Source organism: Priapulus caudatus, unplaced genomic scaffold (assembly GCF_000485595.1).
Source record: "Priapulus caudatus unplaced genomic scaffold, Priapulus_caudatus-5.0.1 Scaffold13, whole genome shotgun sequence".
NCBI lineage: Eukaryota > Metazoa > Priapulida > Priapulimorpha > Priapulimorphida > Priapulidae > Priapulus > Priapulus caudatus.
In genome coordinates this window covers 1,087,500-1,099,571 of record NW_014577074.1, presented here as the reverse complement: position 1 = coordinate 1,099,571, position 12,072 = coordinate 1,087,500, and the positions used below count along the sequence as shown (strand labels likewise).

General features: G+C 42.3%; 1 protein-coding gene across 2 annotated transcripts in view; it reads left to right on the top strand.

The window, feature by feature from the left end:
- Window positions 1-571: 571 nt before the first annotated feature.
- Window positions 572-12,072, top strand: part of LOC106808286 (serine-arginine protein 55-like) — a 21,116-nt gene continuing 9,615 nt past the window's right edge. Inside the window, exons 1-3 of one of the 2 annotated variants that reach the window (XM_014810939.1) lie at window positions 572-623; window positions 974-1,128; window positions 4,724-4,794. In XM_014810939.1, the coding sequence (XP_014666425.1) occupies window positions 1,003-1,128; window positions 4,724-4,794 (197 nt within the window). In that variant the 5' untranslated portion in view covers window positions 572-623; window positions 974-1,002. Of the gene's footprint in view, window positions 624-793; window positions 889-973; window positions 1,129-4,723; window positions 4,795-12,072 lie in introns of those variants that run through there. The other variant, XM_014810947.1, reaches the window with a different exon arrangement.

The window sequence follows — 12,072 nt, the reverse complement described above, 5'->3', positions numbered from 1 at the left end:
GAGAATGTACCATTGTATGACCGGTTATAACTACAAATTTGTATATTTCAATAGTTAGTGCTGATAGTAGTGCTCATAGGGTCTATGTCCCCCAGGGTACGTTCCCGAAGTACCCTGGGGGGACATAGACCCTCTCAGTGATAGTAGCATAGAAATAGATAGATAACCATTATCTATAAACGTTATCTATAACGTTATCTATCTATTTCTATGGTTAGTAGTGTAATTGTTAGATTCAAGGCATAGCAAAACAAAGACCACAATGTAAATAAGTACGTGTGCGAGTCATGCTTTTTGTGTATATATAACTGGTAGTTATCCAATTTTATGAATTCAGAATTTTATTGTAAAAGTATGCTATGCATTGTATATGATGGATAATTGCCTAAATAAAAAAAAATAAAAAATAAACGACAATGCTGACGATAGCCAATATTGCAAAAATTATATATTTTTCAATCAGCAATTGCATACGCCAATTGTTTAATTAAATTAAGCGCAAGGCATTTAATTATTTTCTAATTCTCATTATATTGGACTCGTAATAAAATAATGTGTGTGATTGATGTCTGCGCAGTTGTGCTCACTTGTTTGGGAGGCCACCATTGTTCGTGAATTGTCAGGTATGTCTGATTTCCATCCTTTTCAGCAGATTTCTTTAGTATATAACTACATATAATGTTGTCGCTATATCATACTTTGAATTCACGTATGTGTAGGTGCTATACGTCTAATTATATGTAGATGAATTGGCGTAAATTCTATTGAAATTAGTGTAAGAATTTGCCATGTCATGACTCATGTGAAATTTCGGCGTAATGGCGCATGAACAAAAGCCAAATAGGAATGTCACGCGGTGTGTCAATGTGTGGTTGCGCGGTGGTCAAGGTAGGTACGTTGCGCTAAATTTATTTGCTTATTACTTCATATGTTGTTAATTCTATGTTCATAGTTCTTTTTTACGTGTTTGCAGGTACATCCTAGCGTAATTCTAAAGTCGGTATGTCTGGAACGAGAGTTTATGTAGGCGGATTAAGTTACCAAGCCAGGGAACGTGACATAGAACGATTTTTCAAAGGATATGGACGGATTCGTGAAATAATGCTTAAGAATGGCTTTGGATTTGTTGTAAGTATCTGTAGAAATAGTTTATTACGATATTTAGAGTTATATATACGAATGTTATTAGCCCATATAAATAATTATTGTTTACCTTAATGTGGATTACAAATGTTTTTATATATGTATAGATCTTGTACAGAATATGGTGACGTTTTTTTGTATATATTTTTTCTTCATGTTGTATAGCACTGTCAGAGCTTCGGCTGGCCCCCAAAAAAATTGTTGGGCCACCAGAAATTTATTTCTTCTGGCCCAAAATGAAAAGTTGTAGCCCAATTTTCCATTGGTATTTCTACCATGACGTACAACGGTACATGACTTTAGGCCCTACAAACTTGTCACATTGGACACAAAGCCACATTTGCATGCAGGGTTCGAATTTTGGCTGAAAATCTAGTGGACAGCAGGACCACCAACTTCAGAAAGTCGGTGGTCCTGCACAAAAGTTGGTGGTCCTCTTATTTACTACTACTAGCAAGTGAGTAACAAAATGGAATATAAAAATAACCATTGGCATTTATTAACAGCATACATGTAACATAGAGTTGGTAAAATAAAATATTTCAAGCTCTAAGAATGTCGGGGGAGCTTCTGGGAAAGGTTTTACTTTCGTTTTTCTCCTCCCCAGTCCTGGGTACCCCCATGCATAGATCAATGCTGCCGCACATCCGCAAAGTTACAAGTGCCTAGAATCTTGAAGTATATACAGTTTACATTGCTTCTAGATATTAATTGAATTAAAATAGTCCACTTTCTACGTAAAGAAAAGTGACGAATTAAATTAACAGCTTTGATTATGTGCGTGTCAGGTGTCACTGGTCGTGCCCTCACTCCCCACGATAACCCCTGCGACATATGAACTTATTGTTATGCGGTCATAAAAACACTGGGCTACGCTACATGCTGCAATCGATTTCTTAGACTGTCACGAGGTTTTGTTCGTGTGGCGAATCATGATTGGAGGATGTTTTGGATACCCCGTCTACGTTCAGGAACGGAGCGTATTAGGATGCGCTCTCATTTACAAGTCTAAACTGCTGTTGCGATAACCGTAGTATTTCAGCATAATATGAGGGGGAAAAGCCAGGAGGCCCGGCAGTTTCGTAGAGGTGGTGGCCGAAGCAAAAACTATTATTGCGAGAATTTTCCAGTGTTTTCACCACTTTCATGACACCTACCGTTATTGCTTGAGTAACAGCAACTGTCTAGAGTAACAATAAAATGTCTTAGAACCTTCGTATTCACCAAAAACTGCCAGTTTCGAACTACTGGTTTCGAACTAGTTTCGTAAACATTCGTTTTCTGTTATCTTGAACTAGGCGGAAGTGTGGATTAGCTTGTGGCGCCACCGCTTATCTGCCATAGACAAAGCATGGCTCTCTCAAATCATGCACTTGTTTTCAATTAATCACCGACACAAATACAAGTTTGCCAATTCTGCCATTAGGCATTGTCGCGACACGATAAAATGCATTGCTGTTACAATGTGTTCATATCCAATTTTCTATGATATAACTGCATAAAATCTTAGTATTTTTAATGTTTGTGTGATCAGTGATATTTTCGCTGGCAGGTGAGACTATATTCAGCTATATCAGGGTTCTCCAAGCTTTTAAATTATAGCATGGGGATAGTACTGAGTGCTAGGGGGTCCGGGGGCATGCCCCCCCCCCGGAAAATTTTAGAATTGTAGAAGCTCTGAGATGCAATCTGGGACACTCTGTGTGTAAATTTGAAGCACTGCATGTGGGGTGAAAATGGTTTGTTTTGCATGGGCAAAGCCATCGGAAAATTCAAAATAATTAATGGAATAAAAATACCAAAATGTAGGTGTGAACTTGCGAGTTCACCTCTCATAAATAAATAAAAAAAATTTTGTCACCATTGACAATGACAGTCCTGAGTGGTCGGTAAGTGTACCAGTCTACTCTACCTCGTGTTACTAGTTAGACTGGGTTACCTGCCCCGTAATAATGCCGTTGGAAATTAATTCACGATTAAGATTTCTTGATGAGCTAGAAAACACTCGGATTTGAAGTGTGTTTGTACTTGTGTGGGGTACTGCCGTACCCGTAGCATCGAGACCAACGTGTATTAATTAATTGTTTGAACTTCTCATGTATACACCAGCATGGCGGCTATGATATTTAGCGTGACGGGTGCATTTTAGGATGGCGGGTCTCGACGATAGCCTGGCGGGCCGCCATGCTATAAGTGCCCTTGGAGAACCCTGTATATTTAGTTTTTCTTAGAAAAAATCTCGCAATAGTCATTTTAAATCAGCATTATCTCCCTTTACATAAGAAAGCCGTGTCCGCCGAGACTGTGTTGACGATTTTCAGGTAAATTGGTGGTGTCATATGATTAAGGTAGAATCATAGACGAAAACAAGGTAAAGTTTGAATATATTTATTCACATATTGATAGAATATTTACAAGTTGAAAACTATGCAAAACGGTGTCATACTCTTCTCCTATTATGTACTCTTGCTTTTATTTATGTTGGGTGCCTAAATTCAAATGTCAGTTTTTCCCTAATTTTACATTATATCAGCTAGATGAGTGAATTTGGTTTACATTGGAAGGAATGACAAAATTTGAAGTAAAATAACATTCTAATGATCTGCCAGAAAATGTGAAGATGTATTTTTATGGATTTTATTTAATTAAAGCAGACAAAACATTTAATTGTCTCATTACACTAGTGGTATTAGTGGTATTTTAAAATTATATAAATGATGCAGTTGTTCATAGTGTTGCTTGAACCATCTGTCCAAAATATTATCTATTCATCACGTTGTATAAACCAAAGTAGTTCAGGGTTTCTTCTGAGGGAAAATTAGACAACGGCGGTAATGGCCAGTTTGGGGAAAAAACGTGCATGATGGATTCAGAGGCGTGCAGTAGGTACGAATATGGATTCTGCGGGCAGACGCTGTGGGGGGGGGGGGTTCTGGGGGTCTCCCCAGCAAAATTTTAAAAATTTGAATGTCTCAGACAGTTCAAATTTTAGTTTAAATCTTACTCTGTTAGCAGACCTACCAAGTCTCACGCATTTCGCGGGAGACTCACGCATCTGGACCCACTCCCGCATGCCCTACGCATTCTCACGCATTCACGCAAAAGAAAAAACGCAGCCCGTGACACCCCTGTTACATACGTCTGCGGCTGTGCACATCGTGGCTCGTGCTTGCTGGCTGGGGCAGCATTGATTGAAGTATGGGGGGGGGCGAATGCTGATTGTTACAGTCGCGTGGGCATGCTTATTGCTGTATATGTAGGGGTGGGCACCGCTGGTATGAGGGAGCAACAGCAAAACTTTCCCGGAATCGAGGAAAAAGCTGCAATCGGGAATGACACAGGAGTGTGCCGGCACGCAAAAAGAAACGTTGCTGTGAATTTCACAAAGATTTTCCATGTATATAGTCAGAAGCACGTGGTGATCTATTTATTTGTGGATTGACACTATTTTGACAACGGCGGGTAAATACAGGAACATTTTCACAACGGCATTGTTAAATTTGACAACGGCGGTGCGCCGCAGTGCCTCTTATGTAGAAGAAACCCTGTAGTTTATGTAATATTTTATTCCATTTGACAGGAATTTGAGGACCATCGTGATGCAGACGATGCTGTGTATGAATTGAATGGTAAAGAGCTTTGTGGAGAAAGGTAATGCATTTTATATAATTAAAATAAATATTAAATAACAACTTCATTTTGTCTGTTTGGTAGACATCAATGTACATTATAGTTTTAATAGCTACATGCAGGGCATAAAATTCCGATTTTTGCACCGGCCCAGAAGACTGGCTGGTAACAGCAGTTTTTTACCAGCCCTCACCATAATTTACCAGCCCTCACAAACTTTGTTGTTTTTCAAAAATAAAGACAAGACTGCTTCACTTCAACAAACAATTCATTCGAAACATTTTTTTGCAACAAAAATTCTAGTAGTATGCGGCATCGCATAGTAGCTGTTGAACAGACTATAATGCAGATTGTGAATGATGTTCGAAGTGTTTTTATCAATGTCATGATTCACGCTTGCGTTCTCGATTTCAAATATGTAAAATGTTGATAAATTATGGCGTGATATCCTTCAGGTAAAACAGTAATGTAGGCTATTTGCTCATTCATGCTATAAGTATAAGCAGAAATGTAGGTACTCGCTGAAACCAAACCACCGGCTCGGAGGGCCGGTGTTTTGCCAATGTTACTGGCCCTCCGAATAATTTCGGGATAGTTCGGGATTCGTCTTCTTGGATATTGACACTAAAATGGTGCGCTATTATGCATTCTGAGCATGAAGATTCAGAGCAAATCTTTTGAGGAAAGAACCGCAAGTCTTTTTTGAAAACGGTACAAAGTCTATGAAAATACACGATGTCACTTCAGTAGGGCGACAGAGTCAGGTGGTGCCCGATGAAACGTGCACGACGAGTGGCCAATACAAATATTTATTTAGGGGACTCCGTACTATACCTTAGTGACAAGAAGTAAAAAAGAAGTACTTCAACAATTTCCACATTTGTTTTTATTACACCATTAATTAGAGTAGTTATTCAATCAATTGCTTGAAAACAGTTTCCATGTCATTGTCAGAGTCCATTCAGTCCCCATTGTCAATTCCTGTTTCGTCATCATCAGCCGTCATCATCGTGTCTGTTTGAGCCCCTGGTCTCTATCATCAGTGCCATTATTCTCAACAATTTCCAATGCGTTTTCCAGCATTGTATCTTTATTTTTTAAAGTCGGTCTCCTTGACCTATACCTGACACCCTGCTCAACATTCAGCAGCCGGATATCCGCGCGAAGCGCGCCAAGCGCGCGGCCGACTAGCGGCAGCTCTAACACGTCTTTTGCTGCCCGCGCTCCCTTTTCACCTTACACGGTTTACAATATTAACGCAAGCACCACTTCGCTGAATTGGAGCAAGTTCTGGCCATTCGAACGTATACGGTTTGACTAACCAGGGATGCTCGGACATTGTCTTAGAAATGCTCTACCAATTCGAAGTTCGTTATTCGCGCGCCCTTTCTTTGCGTAATAAATGAATTTCTAGTTTTTCTCTTGTTTTGTTGTTGTGATGAGGCTAATACATATGTTTTTGCCGACACGACGGCGCGCAACGAACGCCGAATCTAAAGAGGCCATATTAGACTGCCGTACCTTTGCCACCTTACTGCGGCGCATATCGCTACTCACGCTTATGTGTAGCGGTACTGAGCACCTGCTCGAAACTGTCGCGACTCTATTGAACCAGATCCTATTGTGTATTCTCTTCATTGATGTTGTTTGTGCACGCCAGCACAAGCTATGTTGTAGTACTACTAGCTAGCTATTAGATTTCGCCGTGTTTTACTTTCAGCCCATATATATATATCGTATTGAAACTTTCTATTACGTGCTTGTGCACATGCCGGTCGGCGTCATGGTTAGGGTATCATAACCGCTCTACTTGTGTGTTGCACATGAGGATTTGACCGGCGCCATTTAGCAGCGTGATTAATCTACAGCCCGAACAATAGATGTCAGAGAACTACGTTAATGACTAGTGCAGTGGTATTACATTCCACACCTACGAATACTATGACTTCTATTTACTACAAGTAACATCAATGTTCAACCAATAATTACTACTAGTACTACTACTATACTAGTAGTTAGTAGTACTCTCTAAGCTTTACCCAGCAGCCTACTCAGTACTAGTACAGTAACTACCAGGCACGGCAGGATGCTAATTAGTAATCAGTAATACGACTACACATCTGTCTACTTAGTAGCTAGTACTACCGTAATTAATTACTCCAGTCAAATGACGAAGACCCTAAACCATAACCCCATAACCTATTATATTGATATAATATTATATTTTATTTGGATCGTTACAATACATTGGTTTTATTGCCCATGTCATAGCATTCGGCCCCATAGTAATATTGGGGACCGATGTTCTCTATCCTTGAAACACTAAGTCACTCACTAGACTACTACGACTAGTGACTACTACTACTAGTTACTATACGTATAAGGTACTACTAATACTACTAGCTCCAAGAAACGGTCTTTCTAGGGTTAGAATTACCGCTATATACATAACACACGGCACTTGAAAGCCGTTTCAATATAATACTAATTGCGTAACTAAATTACGAAATCTATTTACTACCAAATTCTTGAATGTTGTCTAGATGACTAGCCTACTCTCTTTCGAGAGAGGTTGGAGTACAAAGCTATATATAGACTAGGGACTCGCTCCCATCTCGATTAGCCAGTTAGTGAGGACTAAGCTAAGCGAGAAGGTGGGAGAGAGTGCCAGTCTATGGGCTATAGGCGGCGGGCAGTCGGCGCACTGGGCTTGTACAACTGCCAGTACGAAGCCTGCGCCATTGAACCTTGGCCAAAAACGTTGCAGCGTTGGGGCCGCCCGGACGAGACAGCAGCGCGCGGTGGCTGTCTCTCTCTGATTCGACAGCCGTTTCCATTATGGCAAGGTTCCGGCAGAATGTCAGAATTTCGACAGTCTTTCTGTGATTCTCGCGTGACACAGCTCGTTACGAACGCGCCGGACCGCGGGTGCCAAGATTACTCAGGTTACAGGATTTTATAATCAGGTGAACAGCTGTCACGTTCGCAAATGTCTGCCCTCTGGGTGTCCCCGCACTTAAAATTGCGGGACATGTTCGCTGGCAGCGTATGGATTCGTGGCGCTGGCGGCATATGCATTCGGCGCATCGGAATCCATAGCTGCCAGGCGCTGCATACTGTCGTAGGACGTTCCCACCACGCGGTCGCGTGCGCCTTGCCGCGGAAACGCGGCGCAGCAGCCTCTCGCATTAAAACACCTCTTTGGCGGCAACAAGCTTCTCTAGGTATCGCCATTCAATCTGGTTCCATAAATTTTATTGCTGCACCACTGGATCAAATTCCTGTGATTGGCGGGGACAGAGCATTTTGATGGGCATTTTATTAAATATTTAACTTTTTTTTCACAATATATTCTTATCGTTAGTAATTGATCGACAATTTTTTATTAGATTGCATTGGAGTGTAACTTACCTAGATACAATAATGATACCAACAAGAGTAGGCGTGCACCTTGTGTGGTACATTATGTATCTAAGTTACAACATGTTTACAACGCCACGTTCCTTCCTAATGGATCAGTGAGGCAATGTCCAGATGGCAGAGCAGCGTAAATATTATGGGGCATTGGTGGCATTGGATTTATATTGCTCTGGTCAGATACCCAACACCGCATATACAACACATGCTCTGCACCTGCCGATGTTCCGCCAGCCCTGAACGGCCCGAAAAGCCGAGTACCCGACGTAGACAAAGAAGACCATAGGGCAAGGCTAGAAAAACGATCGTGCGAAGCAGAAAGAACGCGCCGACAGCAATGAGAGCCCGCGTTTAGGTTACACCAGGGAATGCACATGACAAAATGGCCGCCCGATGAACGTGTATCAACCAGCTGATGCTCTAATTATTAGGCTCATCTGACGTAGTCAGGTGGCTTGCTTGAGATCGGCATGATTGTCCGTCCGGCCGTCCGTCGCGTCCGTTCTGTTCGCCACCAGTTTGGGCACAAATCTTTAACCGCTACACGACGTCACGGTTCACAGGATATACGGGACGTGTTGGGGGAGGGGAATCGCGAAGAACAGAGTTTAGGTATGTCGTAAGAGGCTGGGGTCACAGGTCAAGAGGTTGTAAAACGAAGGGGAAGCATTCCCTCTTAACTTAAGGTATAGGGAGGAAAATGGGCAGAAATTGCGGCAGCAAATCTACAACAGCTCGACCTATCGATGATCTGCACGTTGACCTATCAACCGTGAGTCTGGCACCCGTCTGAACGTACCCCAGGGGACGGATACGCACCTGGCGATATATAAATTTGCGCCAGGTATATCAATTACACATAGCAGGGTGTGACACACAATAGGAGAATAATGCGCATAAAATTACAAACTTTACTGACCCTAAATAGTAATACACTGCAATAGTGAACATAAGAGGTCTGCAAGTGAGTAGCGGGCCACCTCGGTGGTCTTACCTGCTTGGACCAGTGTCGCAGTGTTGGTGTACACGTAGGTCTCGTACAGTAGATAACAATAAGTGCTAACCCGCAACAAGAGTACCTAATACACGCCGTACTCCTGTGAAACAGGTCTACGTCTAAATCGTGATGGAGGTCGGTGAACGTTAGCTCCCAGTTTCTCAGTATGCCATTTATCTCGAATAAGGAACTAGTAGAGCTAGGCAAATGCAGCTTACCAGTTCCCAGTTCCCAATTCCTTATTTGAATAAGGAGCTAGTAAAAACTAGGCAAAGACAGTTATCCGAGTTCCGCAGTTCCCACGTTCCTTATTCGAACTAAGGAACTAGTAACTAGGCAAAGGCAGTTACCAGTTTCCCAGTTCGAAAATTGCAAGGCATTGAATTGGGACTGGTAACTAGGCAAAATAGGTTACTAGTCTATCTTATTCGGCCCCAAAATTAACCCTTTGGCACAGCATTTATTTGAACTGGTAACGCAATAAGGTAGCCTGGTATGCCCGCCCGAACTGGTAACTGGTTAAATAAATGTGTGCCAAAGGTTCATTTGGCCGAATAAAAGGTAACTAAATAACTATTTTGCCTAGTTACCAGCTCGTCGCCAATTCAATGATTTGCATTTCGAATGGGAACCTGGTAACTGCTTTGCTAGTCTACTTAGGGCCCCGTCTGCCCCCACGACAAAACACAACGCATAAGTCACACCAGAGCTACGCTCATCACGATCGCCCGCCGTCGCTAAAAGAAAATTTGCGAGCACGAGCGTGGTGAGCAGTGGTTGGAGCGTCGGCCAAATTCGAGTTCGAGTTCTCTAGCGAGAAACATGGGCATGAGAGTAGTGTGCCGGTATCACATAGTGGACACTGAACTGGTGGGCCTGGCCAGGTAGGACCCCAAATTATAAACGTATGAAAACGTATTGATTCATCGATGGGCTGAACAAGGGCGACCATCTTTCACGGGCGCACGCCCCGCCGGACACCACGCTTGCGATGACGACGCATTAAAGGAACAGATCGGCCTCTAGGTTCTAGGTTATTTTCCAGCTAATTCTTAGTGTTTATAATTGCAGGCCTACATTAAAGTTTCCATGTTCAATCGGGCTATTAGAAAATATTTTTAAAAAATGTTTTAAAACTAACGAACTACAGTTTGATTGACAACGCCGGTGGCGCGCAAGCTCGAGCGCAGCGATCTGAAGGAATAGTTGCGCAAAACCATTTTTCACTCAAGGCTACAAGACGCGAGGTATTTGCTTATTTACTTCATTTTAAAAGGCAAAAAGTATGCTGTTAGATATCTTATACACGACATATAGTTGCAGTTATAATATGGATAAATTTGGCCCTAAAATGAATATGCGTTCGGTTAAATAGCATTTAGGCTATAAATATAATTGCACTTTGTGATTAGGCCCACTGCGTTCATTTACCTGCAAATATAAATCCAAATACGCAACTTTTTCAGGGTGCAGCACGTCGCAGGTGTCATGGCGGCGTTCAAATTTCGTAAGGGGCGTTGATGTGATAAATAATTATTAAGTGGATCTGGTGACAAATACATGATGGGTATAGACTGATTTGTTAATACAGTAAGGTACCGTGTATGGGCAGTAAAATGCCTAGAGGCTTACTGTGCGCTTTAAGTTCGTACTAGTTGCTCGAGGTTAGCGTGGTACTACGCCGTTCCACGTCTGCTAATACGCGCCGCAGCTGCGGCTGGTAATTTCCGCCACGCGCGTCACCACGATTATTTTGAAAACATGTTCAAAGTTTGGCTCCTAGCTCCCCCTACGGCATCATGCTGACTGCACGCGCGCAGATCACAGATCGGCAGTAACGCTTCCATATACGTGCCACACTGCGTTCTACACGTTTTCAGCGCAGCGGTCTTAGAGCGCGTAGTAGCGCGCCGTACGTTGCAGATCGGGCCCTGGTGTGACTGGGGTAATTAGGCTTGTTCCTTATTCGAATAAGGAACTGGTAACTGCTTTGCCTAGTTACTAGTTCCTTATTCGAATAAGGAACTGGGAAGTGGGAACTGGTAACTGCTTTGCCTAGTTACTAGTTCCTTATTCGAATAAGGAACTGGGAAGTGGGAACTGGTAACTGCTTTGCCTAGTTACTATTTCCTTATTCGAATAAGGAACTGGGAGCTAACTTCACTGAGCTACTCTTGTTGGGTTACATTCTTGTATCTACACGTACAGTAGCGCTTATGTCGGCTATCTAGTTCAAACTCAGTGTTTTCGCTCATTTAAGTAAATACACAACAGGGTGAAAAACTGATAATTGGAGGCACTGGTCCAGCAGGACCAGTGCCTCTGAGGAAGTACTGGTCCTGGTCAGTAGGCACTGGTCCAGGATTTCTGTCATAGCAAAGGGAATGACTCGGATGTGGGGACGTTTTCATAGGGGGGATGGTGCAATTTGGTAATGTGCATTCTAAGGTATTCTTAAAAATTATATTTTTTACTCGTTTCGATACACTGATGCGTAGTTAATCGGAACAAGTCCAAAAATCAACCTCAAAAATCAATCAAATCAATCAAAGATCAAAAATCAACGATCAAAAATCAACGATCAAAACATCAAAGATCAGCGCCAGCGGTCTCTGAAGACCACCCATTATTCCTATTAATTATCATATTTTATTACACGCGATCGCTGATTGGTCGGGATGCCCAGTATTATCGAATTAGCAGAGCTTTAACAGCATGACCTAGAAAATCGAACACAACAAACATGGAGAGTTTGTGTACTTCGCATGAACTTTAGGCTTCGGAATTTGACTATTTTTAGCTCATCTGACATAGTCAGATGCAGCTTGTAGAATCGCATGATCGTCCGTCCGTCCATCCGAGCGTCCGTCCGAGCGTCCGTCCGA